The sequence below is a fragment of the Pongo abelii genome, chromosome 11 (genome assembly GCF_028885655.2).
Source record: "Pongo abelii isolate AG06213 chromosome 11, NHGRI_mPonAbe1-v2.0_pri, whole genome shotgun sequence".
Classification (NCBI taxonomy): Eukaryota; Metazoa; Chordata; class Mammalia; order Primates; family Hominidae; genus Pongo; species Pongo abelii.
In genome coordinates this window covers 54,990,081-55,008,135 of record NC_071996.2, presented here as the reverse complement: position 1 = coordinate 55,008,135, position 18,055 = coordinate 54,990,081, and the positions used below count along the sequence as shown (strand labels likewise).

Below are 18,055 nucleotides of genomic sequence, written 5' to 3'. Positions count from 1 at the left end.
CAGAAATGAGGCCAGTTTTGGTTAAAGCTCTAAAAATTCAATGTCAAAAGTAATTTAGTTCTCATTACTATTGTCCAGCTATTAGACTTTGGATTACATTTTTCTTCAATTAAGCACATACTACACCCTAAATAGCTAAAGCATATATAAGTCTGACACCAAAGAGTTGAAACTCAATTCTGCAAGTATCTGTGGGCCTACTATGCATAAGAAAGGTACTCTATCTTACCCAGGAGAAAAAAATATTATCATTCATCTCATGAATTCCTGGCTTTGATTCTTGTTCTATACAAATGTATCTTTAGGATATAATCTGACCTGCAGTATAATCAGATTCCTGTTGTAATATGAGTCATTATAACAAGGGCCACTGATAACTATATAGTAAATGTTTCCAATGTGAAAAGTACTCAGCATGCAATATTTTCAAATATGACCTAATGATAAAGATTTGGGCATTATATGAGCAGCATATACTGTTTCTCTTTCATATTAAACCCATCCACCCAAACATACTTCCTTATTTATAAATGTAAAATTTATATATTTATACATGATATATAAAAACATTCACAGACAAGCATTCATACATTCTTGTCTCTAAAATCTATTTGTCTTGGAAGCCAGAATATGAATTTAAAGATTCACTATTATTCTTCTTCATTCTCTTGGAACTTGGATATTTTTTCACTATCTCTGGGGCTCAATAGAAAGAAAAAAAAAAGATAATATTTGGTTGTCTCCACAGTTGGCATTTACAAAATGGATAATATCAAAATCTTAAAGAATGGACTAGGAGTAAGGAGGCAATGCAAATAAAGGAGCAAGAGGAGTGTCTGCCCTGTTCACATCTTTGAAGCTTCCCAGCCTATGCAGAGGCTCACAGGCCAGTGTCTAGAACATTTGGCAGCTGGGCAGTAAGTTCAATTAAGGAGGTAGGAAGCAAGGGAAATAGCTCCGAAGTCCTGTCTCATTCAGTATTTCCCTTATTTCCTTCAAGAGATTCACACACAATAAGGCCACAACTTCATCACATTTCAAGGAAGCTCAGGATCAGGAGCACCAAGTCCTGTTCCTGGCTCTGTCACTTATCTAGCTATGTGACTACAGGTAAACTATGTATTTCAACTTATCTAAAATCAAGATATTAATATTTGTCTCAAAGATGTTCTTATAGAACCAAATGATGCCATGCATGTAGCTGGTACAGCCCCGACATACAGTAGGTTCTCAATAAATACTATCAGAGTTTCTAGTTCAGAACCTTTCAGGAAAGAGGAGAGAAAACAGTCCCTCTGTGACCTGGATTTTAATCCAGCTTGGGTCTTAATCCAAAAGCATTTGGAATTAAATGAGACTGCTAGCCTAAGACACAACTTGGCGAAGGGTCCTATTGTAACCTGGGCTTCCAACTGTTCTCTAAGGACTACTTCGTAATTTCTCACCTCAAAGTAGCCTCTGATGTCAGGCATATACCAGGGGAACAAACAGGTACTCTTCTTGGTCCTACAATACTGCCCACTACCCCTATGGGAAAGCAGCTACTATCTACGTGGTGATGTTTTGATACATTGGGGCAGGATCCTCGGTGTCATATTATCTATGTGTAATCCCTCCTTTTTTTGTGGTCAGACAGTCTCCGTTTTCAGCCATGCTCATCTGTTGCATTACTGTTTGTCTGTGACAAGCCCACTTAAGTTTACACACTCCCAGAATTAGTGCCAGTATTTGCCAGGTTTTTCATAGCACCCAGCAAAAATAAAGTAACTATGATGAAAGAGTTCATAAAATTTGCATGGTGGATGATCAGGCGTTAATATCAATCCTAATGAAAACCACATACATGTAACAAAACCGGTTTTCAAGCTGGATTATTCCATGTTCTCTAAAAACATAAAAATTAAAACAAAAACAACGACAACAAAAAAAGAGTACTGCAATTATTTTTAACTTATCCTAGAAATAAGATACCAAATTTAGACTAAGTTCATTACATTCCTCTCAGTGACATCTTAGAAATTAACTATTATATTCCTTAGGCCCTAGAATAAATGAAAAGGTAAATAATTCTGTTCGAAGATGTCCAAATGTAAGATGTGTGAGTATTCTTATGAAAACTGTAGTGTAGCCTACCTCTTTAAAGTTATCAAATGCTGATAAAATGATTTCATGCCCGCCTCTGACAAGACAAACGGCTGCCAACAGTTCTAAGACAAGGGCTTTTGTTCTGCCAAAACAAGAAGAAAGAAGAAAAACACAAATCAGTGAAAATGGCATGATGAGTCAGCTGTTCCTTCCTTCCAAGATACTTGAGAATAAAACGTTTGCCCTTACATTTTTAAAAAACTTTACTAAGGTACAGTTTAATCAAAGTACATTTTTAAACCTTTACTGATTACTACATATGTGATTTGTCTTAAGATGGCAAATTTGGAAGGTACATTTACCAAAAAGACAAATCACTCACTAATGAAAACTAGTTCTGAGAAGAATAATCTCTTAGACCTATCATCAGGTGACTCAGTACAATACAGATGAAAAATGTTTACTGGTACACTAAGAACAAAGGGAATGGGAATATGCTGAAAAACAAACTACTGATTAAGTATTTTCTCTGGTTTTAGAGGCAGTGGTAGAACATTTGCAAAAAAAAAAGTTCCAAATCAACTGAAATTCATGTTCTACATTTCAAATCTGCTCATTTAGGGACAGATCCATAAATCTCCCATAAAAATACAAGTTTCTGTCCTTTCTTCTTCCTATGCAGGAGATCTGGAAGGAGGTGGATTACAGCTTTACTAGCTTTACTAACACAAGAATATTTTCTTTGACTCAAGAAAATAAAACTCAATCTGAAATATTTTTGGAAGGAGAACATGGAGATACACTCTAAGTTTTCAAATTCAATGTCAAGAAAGAAACAGCATTGTTTCTTCAATCATAAGACCACTTAAGTATTTCATTTTTTTTCTGGAATAACAACTATCACCAACCTCTAAACAAAGACTGTTCTGATACTCCACAATGTCAATTGTCTTTTAAAAAATAATGTCTTCCGTGTAGTAGAAGGCAGAGACACAGAAGCATGGCTACTTAGGACTCTAGTAAACGAAGGAAGGAATCGCACAGTCGCAAAAGGTTTAATCAGGGGAAGTTTGAAAGAATAATATTCAGTAAAGAGGACATGATAGTTTGTGTTGCATTTTCCAAATCAGAAATGGCTAATTTATAATCAGATTTTTGAATTAACAGTTTTCAGATATTCTGTCTACAGAGAGGTATTGGATGAAAAGGAATTGCACATTTGAAGTACAGAATACTTCACCAGAATGGAAAGCACATTCAAATATCTACAATTGATGAAGACTGGCTTTTAGGACTAATGTGTGATGTGAATTATATCTGCTGCTAGCCTTTACAGGTGGTGAATATGAAAGGAAATCTGCATATACAATTTTATTTTTCTTTTTTTTTTTTTTTTTTTTTTTTTGAGACAGAGTCTTGCCCTGTCACCCAGGCTGGAGTACAGTGGTGCGATCTCGGCTCACTGCAACCTCCACTTCCTGGGTTCAAGCCATTCTCCTGCCTCAGCCTCCTGAGTAGCTGGGATTACAGGCATGTACCACCATGCCCGGCTAATTTTTTGTATTTTTAGTAGAGATGGGGTTTCACCATGTTAGCCAGGCTGGTCGCAAACCCCTGACCTCAGGTGATCTGGCTGCCTCGGCCTCCCAAAGTGCTGAGATTACAGGCATGAGCCACTGCGGCTGGCCACTACAATTATTTTTCTATTTTTGTTCAGTAATTAAAGCTACATATGTAAAGTTACCAAGCGAAGTGCAGACGAAGGATGATGGTTTTAGCTAGCTTCCAGCAATAACTGATACACGTAAATCTTTATCAAGACTCTCCCGGCCCCCGAGTCCTGGCAACCTGATCCTCTCCAAATTTAGCAGCAAGGATGCTGGCAACCAGGCCTCAAAAGAACAAAAGCTTGAGGAGAACAGTGAAGGGCTAGAATTGTCACCGGTTGCTCAACTCTGGCCCATGTAAGAATGTAACTTGGCTAAAAGGAAAAATTCTACATAGCCAAAGAGTTTATAGCCAATCTTATTTCAGAGATTAACACTTGAAAGTTTCCAAAGTCAAACTTGGTTAAGTGTTGACTAGCCCTCTGTTTTCTCTAGATAGATTTAGACTTGCGTACTACAAAAGAAGCTTACCTGGGATTCTTGTTGTTCAAGCTTAGTGCAATCTCATTGACAGCGTGTGGATGAGACATGACCATGTTGAAACCATACTAAAATTAACATGGAAAAAAAAGAAACACAAAGCATTGGGAGACAAGTTAGGGAACTGTCAGTATTGATTTAAAACCAAAAACGCGAAGTATCTACTTAATGAATCTTACACCATTATAAATGCACTTATGTCTCTAGTATATCACTGTCAGAGCATATTTCTCTATGAAAAATTTCAAGAATGCCAGACGCAATGATTTGTGCTTCCAGTCGCAGCTACTCAGGAGGCTGAGGCGGTGGGTACAGCTTGACTCCAGGACAACCAGACCCATATCTCTCCAAAAAAAAAAAAAAAAAAAAAAAAAAATTCGGCCAAAAAACAAAAAAAAAATTCGGCAATGATGCTATTATCAAAAGATCATCTTCCCATTCTTTACGAATGAACTACATGTTTCTCTTTATTACAATGATAAAAAGGCTCTAGCCCAGTGATTCTTAACCTTGGCCGCTGCTTAAACTCACCTGGGAAGACTAAACAAAACATTTACTCCGAATCTCAATTACAGGGACCTGGCACCTGAGTTTTTTAAGTTTCCAGGGTGACTCCACAGTATACAATAGATATAACATACAAAATGTATGTTAATAGACTATTTATGCTACCGGTGAGGTCTCCAGTTATATACAGATTTTTGGCTACACCAGGGATCAGTGCCCCTCACACCCCACAAAATTCAAGGGTCAACTATATTCTTTCTCCTCAAAACTCACTCTCAGCTCATCAGAAAAAACATCCAGAAGCTCCTATAGCACATCAATCTACCCACACAGATCTGTGGCTTACCTCACCTCCTATTAAAGAGGAACTCTTCTGTGCTCCAAACTAAGGCCAACCCCTCCCGTGAGTCCTTACTCCATCCCATTCCCTCTCATCTGCTCACAAACATCGTATGTTCCAGAAATTCCTCCGTTCCCCCTTATTTTTCCCTCTCCACAGACTCATTGCCATTAGCATTAAAAAAATGCAAATTATCTTAAGTAACAATAAAAACCTCTCTTGATACCACAACCTGTGTTCAGCCACTGCCTCTCATTTCTCTGCTATCCTTTACAGCAAAACTCCTCCAGACACTCAGTATAAATCCTCACTTCCTGCTCACTCTTGAAACCACTCCAATCAAGCATTTCACCCCCACCATCCCAATGAACTGTTCTTGCCAAGATCACCAAAGACCCGCACTTTGCTGAAGCCAATGGCCAATCCTCACTCCACATCTTACTTGACTTAGCAGCATCTAACAGAGCTGAATACTCCCTTCTCCTTGAAATATGTCCTTTCACTTGGCTCCTACTTGGCTGTTTTTCAGGCTCTCTAGCCAGCTTTTCTTCATCTCTCTGACATTTAAACAGAGAGCCCTAGAGTTCATATTTTGGACTTCTTTACTTCTCAGTCTACCCCTACTGATCTCATTCACCCTCCTGGCTTCCTATGCCATTTATATGCTAATTACTCTCAAATGTCTATCTCCAGACCAGACCACTGCCTTGAAATCCAGACTGACATATCCAACCACGCACCTAAGATCACCATTTGAATGTCTAAGGGGAATCTCAAAGTTAAAATCCCCGCAACAGAATTCCTAATGATCTCCCTCAAATCCGTCTATCCTGCAGTCTTCCCATCTTTGTAGATGGCAAATCTATCTCACAGGTGCCCAAGACAAAAGCCCTGGTGCCACCCTCTACTCCTCACCTTCTCCCTCATACCCAATGCTGTTGCCTTTAACATCAAAATAAAACCAGAATCTGACTACCTCTCATCATCTCCACTCCTATGATCCGAGTCCATATGACCACCAAAGCTCACCTAAATTACTAACAGCCTCCTAACAGCCTCCTAAATGGTCTACCTTCTCTTGCCTTTTTGCCTGGCCAAGGTCAAACCTAAACACAGAAGCCAGAGTGGTCTCATGTTAAATTCAAGTTTCAGATTATGTCCTTATAACTAACTATTCAATAGCTTTACACTCATAGTGAAGTCAATGTCCTCTCAGCGGCCTCTAAAGCTCTACATAATCAAACTCCCTGTCACATCTGACTTCATCTTCTACTTTTCTCCTTCTTAGTCATTCTGATCCAGCCAAGCCCCCTTTCTGTGCCTTGGGCAAACCAGACATTCCTGCCTCAGGGTCTCTGCACTTGCCCTTCTCTCTGCCTAGAATCTTCTTCCCCTAATATCCCTCCCTTTGCTCCCTCATTCAAGTTGTTACTAGATGTTACCCTCTCAGTGACCCTTCCCTAGCTGGCCTATTTAAAACTCACACACATTTTCAGCAGTTCCTATTTCCTATTTTTTCTACAGTACTTAGTAATGGTTCTCTGGGTTCAAAGCCTTCCTGCATCCAAATCTTGACTCCACTACTAACTAGCTATGTGATTTTAGGCAAATTACCAAACTTCCCTGTGTCCCAGCTTCATCAGTAAAATGGGGAGAGTAATATTATTGATCTCACAGGGCTATTTACATGACTTAAGAGGTTTAAAAGCACTAGACCTGAAAAGTGTAACATGTAAGCATTAGCTTTCAATTCATCATTATTATCTGGAACATATACATTTTACCAATTTATTTGTTGGTCATCTGTCTCCCCTCCCTGGAAAGTAAGTTCCCTGGGCCACAGATTTATTCAATGCTGTATTCTCAGTGCCTATGTGGAACAGGGGCCGTCTGGCAAAGCTCAAAAAAAAAATTGAAAGAATAAATGCATGTTTCCCTTCTTAAATTCAACACAGCACCTTTTATGTTGGTTTGAACTCTAATACCAACCCTCCACCTATGTATTTATCTCCCACTTCTACTTGGAGATAAATTAATCTATTATTTATAATTTATCTATAATTTGATTTATTATAATTTATTATTTGATTAATAGATTAATAGATTAATCAAATAGATTAATCTATTTGATTAATGGAAATCAAATCCTATTTCTATATTTGAATTCCACTTTTCTAAGTGGAACCCCTGTACCCCTACTTTGCTTACCTAATTAAACTGATGACCCTGCCAGCTCATGCTAGGTACTACAGGCTCTAACTTCCACTTTGTTGTTAAGATTAACCCAGCACGCGTGTTCCACTGTAACTTCCAGTGTTTTTTACAGTGGGGTCAACCTGCATCTCAATTACCCAAAGGAGGAATCTGCATTTTCAACGATCTTCCAGGTACTTCTTATAAAGATTAGGAACCACTGAGCCCAACTGCCAATAATTGTAACTTCTCGCCTGTTCGTCATATAACCCTTTGAGAACCACTGTGTCTATCCATTCCTGGTGTTCTAGAGTTGTTTCATTACTACCTGCAACAACAGCTTATTCAATCTTTAATAGTCACAAGCATTCACCAAGCAATCTAGGTAAGTTTATCTCTATAGGAGGAAAACACCTTTCCTTTAAATACATCACAAATTATATATATTTATTAAAATATGAGAGCAATGAATTAAATCTTGAGCATTAGGATGAATCAGGCCTTTCTTTTTTAATAGAATCTCATTAAATCCTAGCATTTACTTCAAATAGAAATAATACAAAGAAACCAAAAAGAACAAAATCTGAGTCTGGTTTTTTTGTTTGTTTGTTTGGTTTTCCTTCTTTTTTAAAAGAATTTCAACAGCTTTAGGGGTACAAGCAGCTTTTGGTAACACGGATAAATTGTAGGATGATGAAGTCTGGGCTTTTATTGTACCCTTCGCCCAAGTAGTGTACATTGCACCCAGCAGTAATTTCTGAGTCTGATTAATTCAGGTTTTTTTTAAAAGAACCAGAAGCTCCAACATACCTGATAATTCATGATGGCACGTAAACACATGATACAGACATGCACATCATCTTTCTTACTCACTAATCTTGAATTTTTCAGAGTTCTTCTGCTTGGCAATGTATTATATCTACAAACAGAAAGAGAAACTTCTATAAAACAACAGGTTACTTTCTTAGCATAGGCAAATACACTTAACAGACACTGCTCTTTACCAGTACCAAAACAAGGATTGTAGGTTAAAACCACCACCAAATGGCAACAGTAAGATTGATTTCAACCTCTAAAATACAGCTTTATAATGTGTCACTTTGCCATAAGCCCATCTTGGGTATGCTTGTTAACACACTTTTTGGAGGTCTCAGAGACTGGTACAACTTTAACAACTAATCACACAGCCAGTGTGACCCAAGCAAGTATCATCTTCTTAATCTACATCTGAAGTTCTTCCCCTTACTCTATCTTTCTTATTTTAACCTCAGTCTTGTATTTCTTTAATGGAATCACTTGTTAAGTACACGACTGTTTATTAGAAAGAGTTTTCATTTTTAGTTGATAGCAATAGCTTCCAGTGTAAAACAAGGTAATCTAAGATTAAGTTTTAAAAAGAAAGAGTAATTTCAATGGAATCAACTGCCTTTTGTTAAATTATATTCATATGCAGCAATGATTGAGAAGATATACTAATGAAAACCAGTCTCTAAGGAAAATGGGAGAGGTTAATTCTCTACAGTGCCATATTTCTGCATCACTTCGAAATATTAATACATTTTCATTATTCCAGCAAGTAGACCAACCTTACACATCTGTTTGTTTCTTTTTTCTTTTTTTTTTTTTTTTTTGAGACAGAGTCTCCCTCTGTCACCAGGCTGGAGTGCAGTGGCACGATCTCAGCTCACTGCAACCTCTGCCTCCCAGGTTCAAGCGATTCTCCTGCCTCAGCCTCCCGAGTAGCTGGGACTACAGGTGTGCACCACCATGCCCTGCTAATTTTTGTATTTTTAGTAGAGATGGAGTTTCACCATGTTGGCCAGGATGCTATCCATCTCTTGATCTCGTGATCCACCCACCTCAGCCTCCCGAAGTGCTGGGGTTACAGGCGTGAGCCACCGTGCCCAGCCTTATTTGTGTTTCTTAAGAGGTGTAAAGTAATGTAACACATTCTTTCTTTTTATTTACTGATCCAGTTCTTGATCTATAATGCAATAGTCTCTTTCTAAGAAGCGAAAATGTCCCTGTCATTATTTTATGGAGTGTAGAAAGCAACAAAATTAATTAGAATAATATTCTACTTCCCAAACATTAACACAAAGGGCTTCTATTTGTTGCAGTAGATAGCTAATCTCAAATACATTTTCTGGATCAACATTTAAAATACATTTAATATGACATATCACATACATACTTATTAACATTTAAGGACTAGAAAATACGCAATATATAAATGTCAATAAAAACAATGAGAAACTTGTTTATTAGTTATATTCTATGCTCAAAAACAACAGAGCTAAACTTTTTTCTGAAATCTATGGTATTTGGTTTAAAAATTATTTTCTCCAATTATTTGTTTATATAAAAATAGAGTAGTAATAAAAGGTAGTATCTGAACTTGTATGTCTAAAATAATAACATTATAAATTTAAAAACCTCCATCACGGCCAATAACAGCAACAACAAAATCATAGCACTGACAGCTGAAGAGCTATGGTATCATTTACTCCAATCCTTTCTTGATACAGTTAAGAAAACGGAAGCCCAGAGACATTACATCTACATAGCAAATAAGGGATGAGATGAGACCAGGCAAAACCACCAGTCTCCTCACTGCAATTTAGGACAGTCACTTTCCACAAGTGCTCATCATCAACCTGACTCATCAACAATCTGCTGGGTGATCATGTGAAAAAGCTACCACCTACAGCTGTCTGTGCTGGCTAGTTTCTTATCAAATGTTCACATCCTGTCATCCTGGCAGCATTTTCTGCTTCAGTCCTAGATAGGTGTCATTTCTCATCCTGAATAATTATTTCATCATGGAGAATTAAGGCTTAGTTTGTCAAAAACAGCAGCATATAGGCATCTCTTACAGAACACAGTGGCCAATACCTTGGTAAGCAAGTTTCTCTTTTTAAATCTTTATTCTATATATGACACTTATTAGGAAAGTGAGGATGTTTTTTGACTTAATAGGAAATTTTGCTCTATATTTTAGAATCATTTTAAAAGGGTCTCCTCTCAGTAAATAAATGCACCCTGAGAAATGTCATAATTCTTTACCTCTGAAAATATACTTTCAAAGGACTCAACTTAGGATGATCTTAAACATACAAGACTAGATTTTAGGGACTGTGCCATGGGTTAGTATGTACATTAATCAATTCTTCATCATGCATATTTTATGGAATCTGACATTTTTGTAACTGGATATTTGGTTTCTTTGCTTTAATTACCATATGAGTAAATGACTACTTTAAAAAAACAAAAAACAGGTTTTGAATTCAGCTCCAATGCATGATGTTGCTACCATGTATTTTTTGGAGACAAGGGTCTCACTTTGTCACCCAGGCTGAAGTGCAGTAGCATGATCACGGCTCCCTGCAGCCTCAAATTCCTAGGCTCAAGAGACAATGCCCAGTTAATTAAAAAAAAATTTTTTTGTAGAGACAGGGTCTTGCTCTGTTGCCCAGGCGGGTATTGAATTCCTGGCCTCACAAAGTGCTGGGATTAAAAGCATGAGCCACTGCGCCCTGCAGAAGCTCACACTATCTAATAACCACTTCCCTGAGGAGATGGCTTTACTGACCCTAAAACAGCAACAGAATGAGGATTTACAAGTTATTGGCCACTTTACCACAACAAGAACACCTAGACAAGGTAAGCAATCTAGAGGAAATGGCCTCTGGTGCTCGCCACCAGCCACAGGAAATCAAACCAAATCTCTTCTTTAAGCCCCAAAGTTGGCTTTATTAAGTACCTATTGTTTACACTAAACATTACTGAGATGGTCTAGGTAGACCTTAAGACAGAGGGCTAACTAGACAAGGGGATCATCACGCTCTTCCTCGATCACCCTATAGGATGCCTCCTAGAAGGCCTTTTTAGATGGAGAGCTGGTCCTGATCTACCCGATGAAGCACATTTGCAGATTTCTGTGATGAGACCAAATCCCTCCACAATACATAGGACTGAAGAACCAAATATCATTAGAAAAACTCAGCTTTGAAAATCTTACTACCTGGTGTTGCAAATGTCCACCTAGATATCAATAAGGCTGAATTCAGTGACAAACAGTTTCCATAGAAAAAAAGATGAGGCTAACTGATTAGTGCCCCAAAACTCTACTAAATATATAAGTCAGACTGATTCATTTAAGGTTGAAAAAAAAATCACAGCAGTAATCCGTCACCAATTAACATTCAAACCGCTCAAATGAAACTAGTTATAACTATATAATAATGTATGTACATGATGCTGTTGTATAATCATCTTAACACAAATAAATCAATTCAATATACTATCTTTGAAAGAGAGGATAAGGCAGCCTGCATCTGGTCCTTTGCCACAGCCCTCTAGGCTAAACTTTCTTCGTTTTCCAAACACTGATCATCCTAGTTTACCTGTTTGAATAAACTTTCTACAAAGGCCTGAGCTTTGCAGGGATTAAGCCAGTGACTCAGTAGGAGGCATGAGTACCTCTGTGGTAAACTAACACCCTTGGCATGTGTTCTGTTACAGAATTACATAAAGTGAAACAGTTACTATAATATTTTCTTCCTGAAGCTATTATGAAACTTCACATAATTTGAGCAGAACCAAATTGGAGAGTGTCCCTCCAATTCACTGTGGTACACTTTAAAAGCTCCAGTGAGAGGCAGCATCAGTTTCTCCATGGACTCCCACGGATAACTGGTGCACATGAGCTTTATTTAGTCCTGTCCCATGTAATATATCTTGCATGATCCCAGACTCTGTCAACAGCTAATAGTGCATGTTCCCTAAACTGAAATTTGAAATCAGTTTCAGCAGCAATGCACTCCCCTGGGCCCTCCTCTCCACCAGCAGTTCTCAAATCTCAGAGGAGGGAGAGCCAGGAGAGGAGACGGAGGAAAAGGAGGAGGGAGAGGTGCTTTGAAGACACTCCAACTCCATCCTGCCCCTGCCAGAGGCTGCCAGGCTGCTGGTTTTCACTGTGATTGCAGCTACTGGTTTTCAAGGCTACTGTGGATCTGGAGAGGGAGGGATGGGAATGAGAACAAGTTAAAATGCCACAAACCTTCCTGCTCTGAGAATCAGTCCCTTTTCCTGAATAGATGCTCCCTGGGTTACTGCAAGACTTTAATTTCCAGAGTTCTGAAAAAGTTTATTCCAGTAATTTTTGCCAGTTTTCTTATCACTTTTATGGATGAGAACATTTTCAGAGGGCCTTAATTCAACCATTTCACCAGCATTCCATAACAGACATTTAGAGACCATATCCTGTCCAACCTATTCATTCTGAAGTATAACTTTCAAGTTGATGGGAACAGGTCTAAGAAGGTGCTGGAACAATCAGGCCTCTCTGGTGACTCGGGGGAGGTTCCCTGAGATGTGAGGATTGGAAAGGACTCCCTCAGATTCCAAAGAGAAAAACAGGAAATGAAATATGGAGAAGTTGTGACCCAATTCCTGGACCACTGAGGCTGATTATCTAAATGCCATCCTGATAGCCTTTCTTCTCCCAGGCTGGCAAGCAGAGCTTTTGGGGCCCTGGATGCTTGTACACAAAAGAAGGGCTTCCCAGAGACAGAAAATAGCTGAGTCTAAGTTTTGGAGCTCCTGCCATTTGTAGAAAAATACAATGGGGAAGGGATATCTAGGGCTGATTTTGTAGGGAAACTAACAGCACCAAATTTCCCAGCCCCTCTTCTACATCAACTTAGAGAACCGCCTGCTAATTTTCCACTGAACTAAAACTCTAAATGTTACCCTAGCATTCAAAGATGAGATTCTATCTTGGAAGAGTTGCCAGTTAGAATTCACAAAGCTCTGTGAATGCAGAAAGAAGCAGATTACAGATTACACAACTGACTTAAAATCATAACCAAACAAATTACTCCAAACCCTTTTATTAGTGTTATGCATACCCCAGCAGATACCAATAGTTATATGTACATAAAATATTAATAAAAGAAAAAGTTATAAGTCAATGCTAGTATGAGTGATAGACATTAAAAAACTAAGCAATTTTTGCAAATATCTTTTTTTTTTTTTTTTGAGCCAGAGTCTCACTCTGTTGCCCAGGCTGGAGTGCAATGATGCAATCTTGGCTCACTGCAACCTCTGTCTCCTGGGTTCAAATAATTCTCCTGCCTCAGCCTCCCAAGTAGCTGAGATTACAGGCATGTGCCATCATGCCAAGCTAATTTTTTTGTATTTTTAGTAGAGATGGGGTTTCACCATATTGGCCAGGCTGGTCTCGAACTCCTGGCCTCAAGTGATCTGCCCGCCTTGGCCTCCCAAATGCTGGGATTACAGATGTGAGCCACCATGCCCAGCCACAAGTATCTTTTTTTTTTTAAACTTCCTTTTTTATTTTTTTTTTTGAGACAGGGTCTCACCTTGTCACCTAGGCTGAAGTGCAGTGGCATGATCTCGGCACATTGCAGCCTTGGCCTCCCATGTTCAAGTGATCCTCCTGCCTCAGCCCCCCAAGGAGCTAAGACCACAGGTGGCACCACCACGCCCGGCTAAGCAAGTATCTTTTAAGAAACCTACACAGAACACTTCCTATTTAGTACTAAGGTGACAACTGCACCCAGCCACCTACTTAATGCTGAACAATGAATCTATCAAGGAGCACAAACGGAACACCTCAATCTGCACAGCACCAGCAGCAGGCACTATAGGGAAAGAAGTTATTTTTGTCAGTGAGCTCCAACCAGCAAGCAAAACCTGAGTTTTTGACAGGAGGGCAAAAAGCAAGCAAGGCCAGCAAAGAAAATCCGGAGAAGCAGCTCTCATGGATCTGCCAAACCACAGATCAGGAATTTCTCTTGCCAGATACATGTTCATAGGCTGAATTATATACAAAGCTAGTTAGTGTTCTGGTTAAAGTCATGTTTCGCTGTCCTTAAACCACTACCCATCACAAAGGAGTCAAAAAAAAAAAAAAGATGGGGGGGAAGCTATAAAATTTTGAGCTAGTCCTTCATGTTTAAAAATATAAAGAGTAGTACATTCTTAAAAATAATAACAATGGTGGTAAACGTAAGTACTAAGTGGTGTGTCTATGAAAATTCTTGGAGTAGAGGAGAAAGATCTCTACTCATAAGCTAAAATGCTAGAAGAAATCAAACACTGGATTTACTCAGAGATTTATGTCTGTAATGATATGGTTTGGCTGTGTCTGTACCCAAGTCACACTTTGAATTTTAGTTCCCATAATCCCCATGTGTCGTGGGAGGGACTCAGTAGGAGGTAATTGAATCTGGGGGTGGTTACCTCCATGCTGTTCTCATGATACTGAGTTCTCACGAGATCTGATGGTTTCATAAGAGGCATTTCTCCCTTTGCTCAGTACTTCTTGTTGTCATCATGTGATGAAGGACATGTTTGTTTCCCCTTCCACTAGGACTGTAAGTTTCCTGAGGCCTCCAGAGCCATGCTGAGATGTGAGTCAATTAAACCTCTTTCCTTTATCAATTACTCAGTCTCGGGTATGTCCTCATAGCAGCGTGAGAACAGGCTAATACATGTAAAGTACCAAGCACTTAGAAAACACTAAAATGGGCCAGGTGCGGTGGTTCACGCCTGTAATCCCAGCACTTTGGGAGGCCAAGAGTTAAAGACCACCCTGGCCAATATGGTGAAACCCTGCTCTACTAAAAACACAAAAATTAGCTGGGTGTGGTGGTGAGTGCTTGTAATCCTAGCTACTTGGGAGGGTGAGGCAAAAGAATTGCTTGAACCCAGGAGGCAGAGGTTGCAGTGAGCCGAGATCATGCCACTACATCCCAGCCTGGGTGACACAGTGAGACTCCGTCTCAAAAAAAAAAAAAAAAAAAAAAAAAAAAACAACCACACCAAAATGGAAGCCGTTGCTCACCTAGTAATGTCCTTAAGTAACTGTGATCACCCATCTATTGTCTCAGCAATATACACATATTTCTAGACATTTAGACTTATTCTAGTATATGAGTTGTGTATATGTCTGTCTTTCTCCTTGAGCTTCAATACCCAGACTGCATAATACCACAGAACCTTGAAAGAATGTTTTCTGAATTAAACTAACCAGGCTTTCCTGGAGTCTAGCAAAAAGGTTTTCCACAAGCCTTCTATGGAGCTTCCATGCCAACATTTGTGAGATTCATAATATCTAAGCCCTAATGGGAACAAGTAAAAGAAAAGCTATATTTTCTCTCTGACAAAAAGCATTTTTGTAAGCAAAATGCAGTCTGTCACACTATTCAGATCTCAAACTAATATCTACCTATAAATAAAGAATAGTATAGAACTCCCTCGGAAGCTGACGTAAGGGTTCAACCCACTGAAATGCAACACCAATGAGGTATGTTACAGATTTTGGCAGAATTGTACCAGTCTTTTATGGTTCCAAGGTCTGGGCTAACAGAACTTTAACCAAGATTTGGGGTTTTAGGTTTCCTCTTTCTTATCCTTCAGACATGACATCACTTGGGCATATTTTTTCTATCAATTAAACTCATAAAATATATGATGCTAAAAAAAGGGTCCAGGCATTTTTCTGACTGTCTCTACAGCCAAAAGAAATAGAGCTGAAACAGTTGAATCCAGATAATTCAAAGGAGAGGTAGAGGGATCAAGAAGAGAAAGAGAGAAAGAAAGAAAAAAGTAAACAAAATTCCTAATGAACTTTTAAATTAGGCATTGAAACGCTGTCCATATGTCCCATTAGAGGACCAATAAGAGCTAGATCAGAGCCTCTAATCAAAGGTTTCAGTGCATACTTTTTGAATGGAGCAAATGAAAGGGGAGGCTGGTGACTCATCATATGAATGGAGAGTCACTATTAGCCTGATTTTTCTGATTTTTCATTATATTCCATTTGTCAAAGGCATTTGCTATTGGGGGGGCTAATTAATCAAGACATAGCCCCATGTAAAATGTGTCCAAGGAAACCACCTCACTTCTGTGACCTTTAAATGGAAATATTTCTATGTTCTTCCCATATTATCCCCTCTTTTCAAAAACCAACAAAATCATTGCCAATGAGCTGCAGTGACTATTTCACAGACTAACCTTCACAACAGTACATAAACTGGCTCTAAACGACTTGCAGCCAGGCTCATCTCTTCACTGTCTCCTAAAGGAAGCATGCGGTCTTACCACTGAACCTCCGCTCAGACCACTCTCCTGACTTCTCCCTTTTCCCAGCCACTCCTCTGGGTCTTACTCATCGTTGTTTCACATCCACACCAAATCTTGTGAATCACTCCCTAGGTTCTGCTGTTTACTCTCACCTCTACATTTCTGTATTGTTAGAGTTCGTTACACTCACATGACATTTCATATATATGCTCATGTACACAAGCACGTGTACACACAAACATATGTATACTTAAGTCCCTTGTCAGCCACAAATCATATACAAATATATTATTTAATATATCTTTCTGTATCTTTAACCCTTGGCAAGGCACCCTTTACAAACTAAGTCCATAATCAATCTTGCCCATGAAGGCACTGGACCACAGCTACAAGAATTTGCTGAGGCCTCTTCAGTGTTTTTTCCAATCCTTGATAAGCCACTTCAATTCAAATCCTGCCTCCTTCACTTAATGTTCGACCCAAGGCAAGTTGTTTCACTACTACTTCAGGCCCCAGTTTCCTTACAGTGGTATAACAGTAGCAATCTCACAGAGGCAGTAAACTGTGAACAGCAAATCCCCTGAGGCCCTTAGTACAGCGGCTGCCACACAACAGACATTTAAGAAAAGCCTTTCTCACCAATAAAAATTACATCAACACTATCTATATCTTTGTACCACTGAAAAATACTTTTAATAATTACTTCTATGAAAACCATCGCCAGGAATGGGACTGCAGTGTTAAGAATATATAAACAAGGACCTACATTTGAATTCTTCATCTCTTCACGTAAATCCACTAAGGATACAAGTGGCAAATATTCAGATAAGGACTATCCATGAAACGCCATTCCATTAAAGTAATTATCTTGGCTAGGCATGGTGGTTCATGCTTGTAATCCCAGCACTTTGAGAAGCTGAGCAGGAGGACTGTTTGAGCCCAGGAGTTCAAGAGCAGCCTGGGCAACATAGTGAGACCGTATCTCTACAGAAAAAATTAAAAATTAGCCAGGCGTGGTGGCACACACCTGTAGGCCCAACTACTTGGGATGCTGAAGGGGGAAGATTTCTTGAGCCCAGGAGGTTGAGGCTGTAGTGAGCTATGATTGTGCCACTGCACTCCAGCCTGGGCAACAGAACAAGACCCTGTCTCAAAAAATCATCGTCATCATCATCATCATAAGAAAAACAAACTCTTACTCTGGAGGAGTGAAGAAGAAATATTAATGTTAGTTAATGTATTAAAGGCAATGTGGACCTTGGTGTTGTTTTTAAAGAAAAGATATTATTTGAAAATAAACCGTTGCAATGGGAATATGTAAACTATGGGCATATTTAGGAAAGTAAAAGAAGACAAAAAAATTTTAAGGACAAAATGAGCAGGATTATACAATTATTTTGAAATGATCATCCTTGGTTACAAAGATCAATAGCAAGGGTGAATCTTGGTTTCTGTCTTATGACTCTCTCTCCACTGGACAGCTCTCCACCTCCATCACAAAGCACCTGTTCCTGAAAGGACAGGTTCTTCCCCCTTTCCATAGCACACCTGATCTTTATATAGGGCTGTGCTCACCTCATGTTCTTTCACTTCCCCTCCATCTGGAGCAACCTTTCCTTACCCTGAGGACCAACTCTGGACATTGCCTAAAGTCCAGTTTAAATTTGTC

General features: G+C 39.0%; 1 protein-coding gene across 11 annotated transcripts in view; it reads right to left on the bottom strand.

The window, feature by feature from the left end:
• Positions 1-18,055, bottom strand: part of FMNL2 (formin like 2) — a 313,912-nt gene that overhangs the window by 67,403 nt on the left and 228,454 nt on the right. For all 11 annotated transcript variants that reach the window (XM_054548880.2, XM_054548876.2, XM_054548878.2 and 8 more), the window contains 3 exons: positions 8,083-8,191; positions 4,224-4,300; positions 2,134-2,227 (listed from right to left, as the gene is read on the bottom strand). In XM_054548880.2, the coding sequence (XP_054404855.2) occupies positions 2,134-2,227; positions 4,224-4,300; positions 8,083-8,191 (280 nt within the window). The remainder of the gene's footprint in view (positions 1-2,133; positions 2,228-4,223; positions 4,301-8,082; positions 8,192-18,055) is intronic.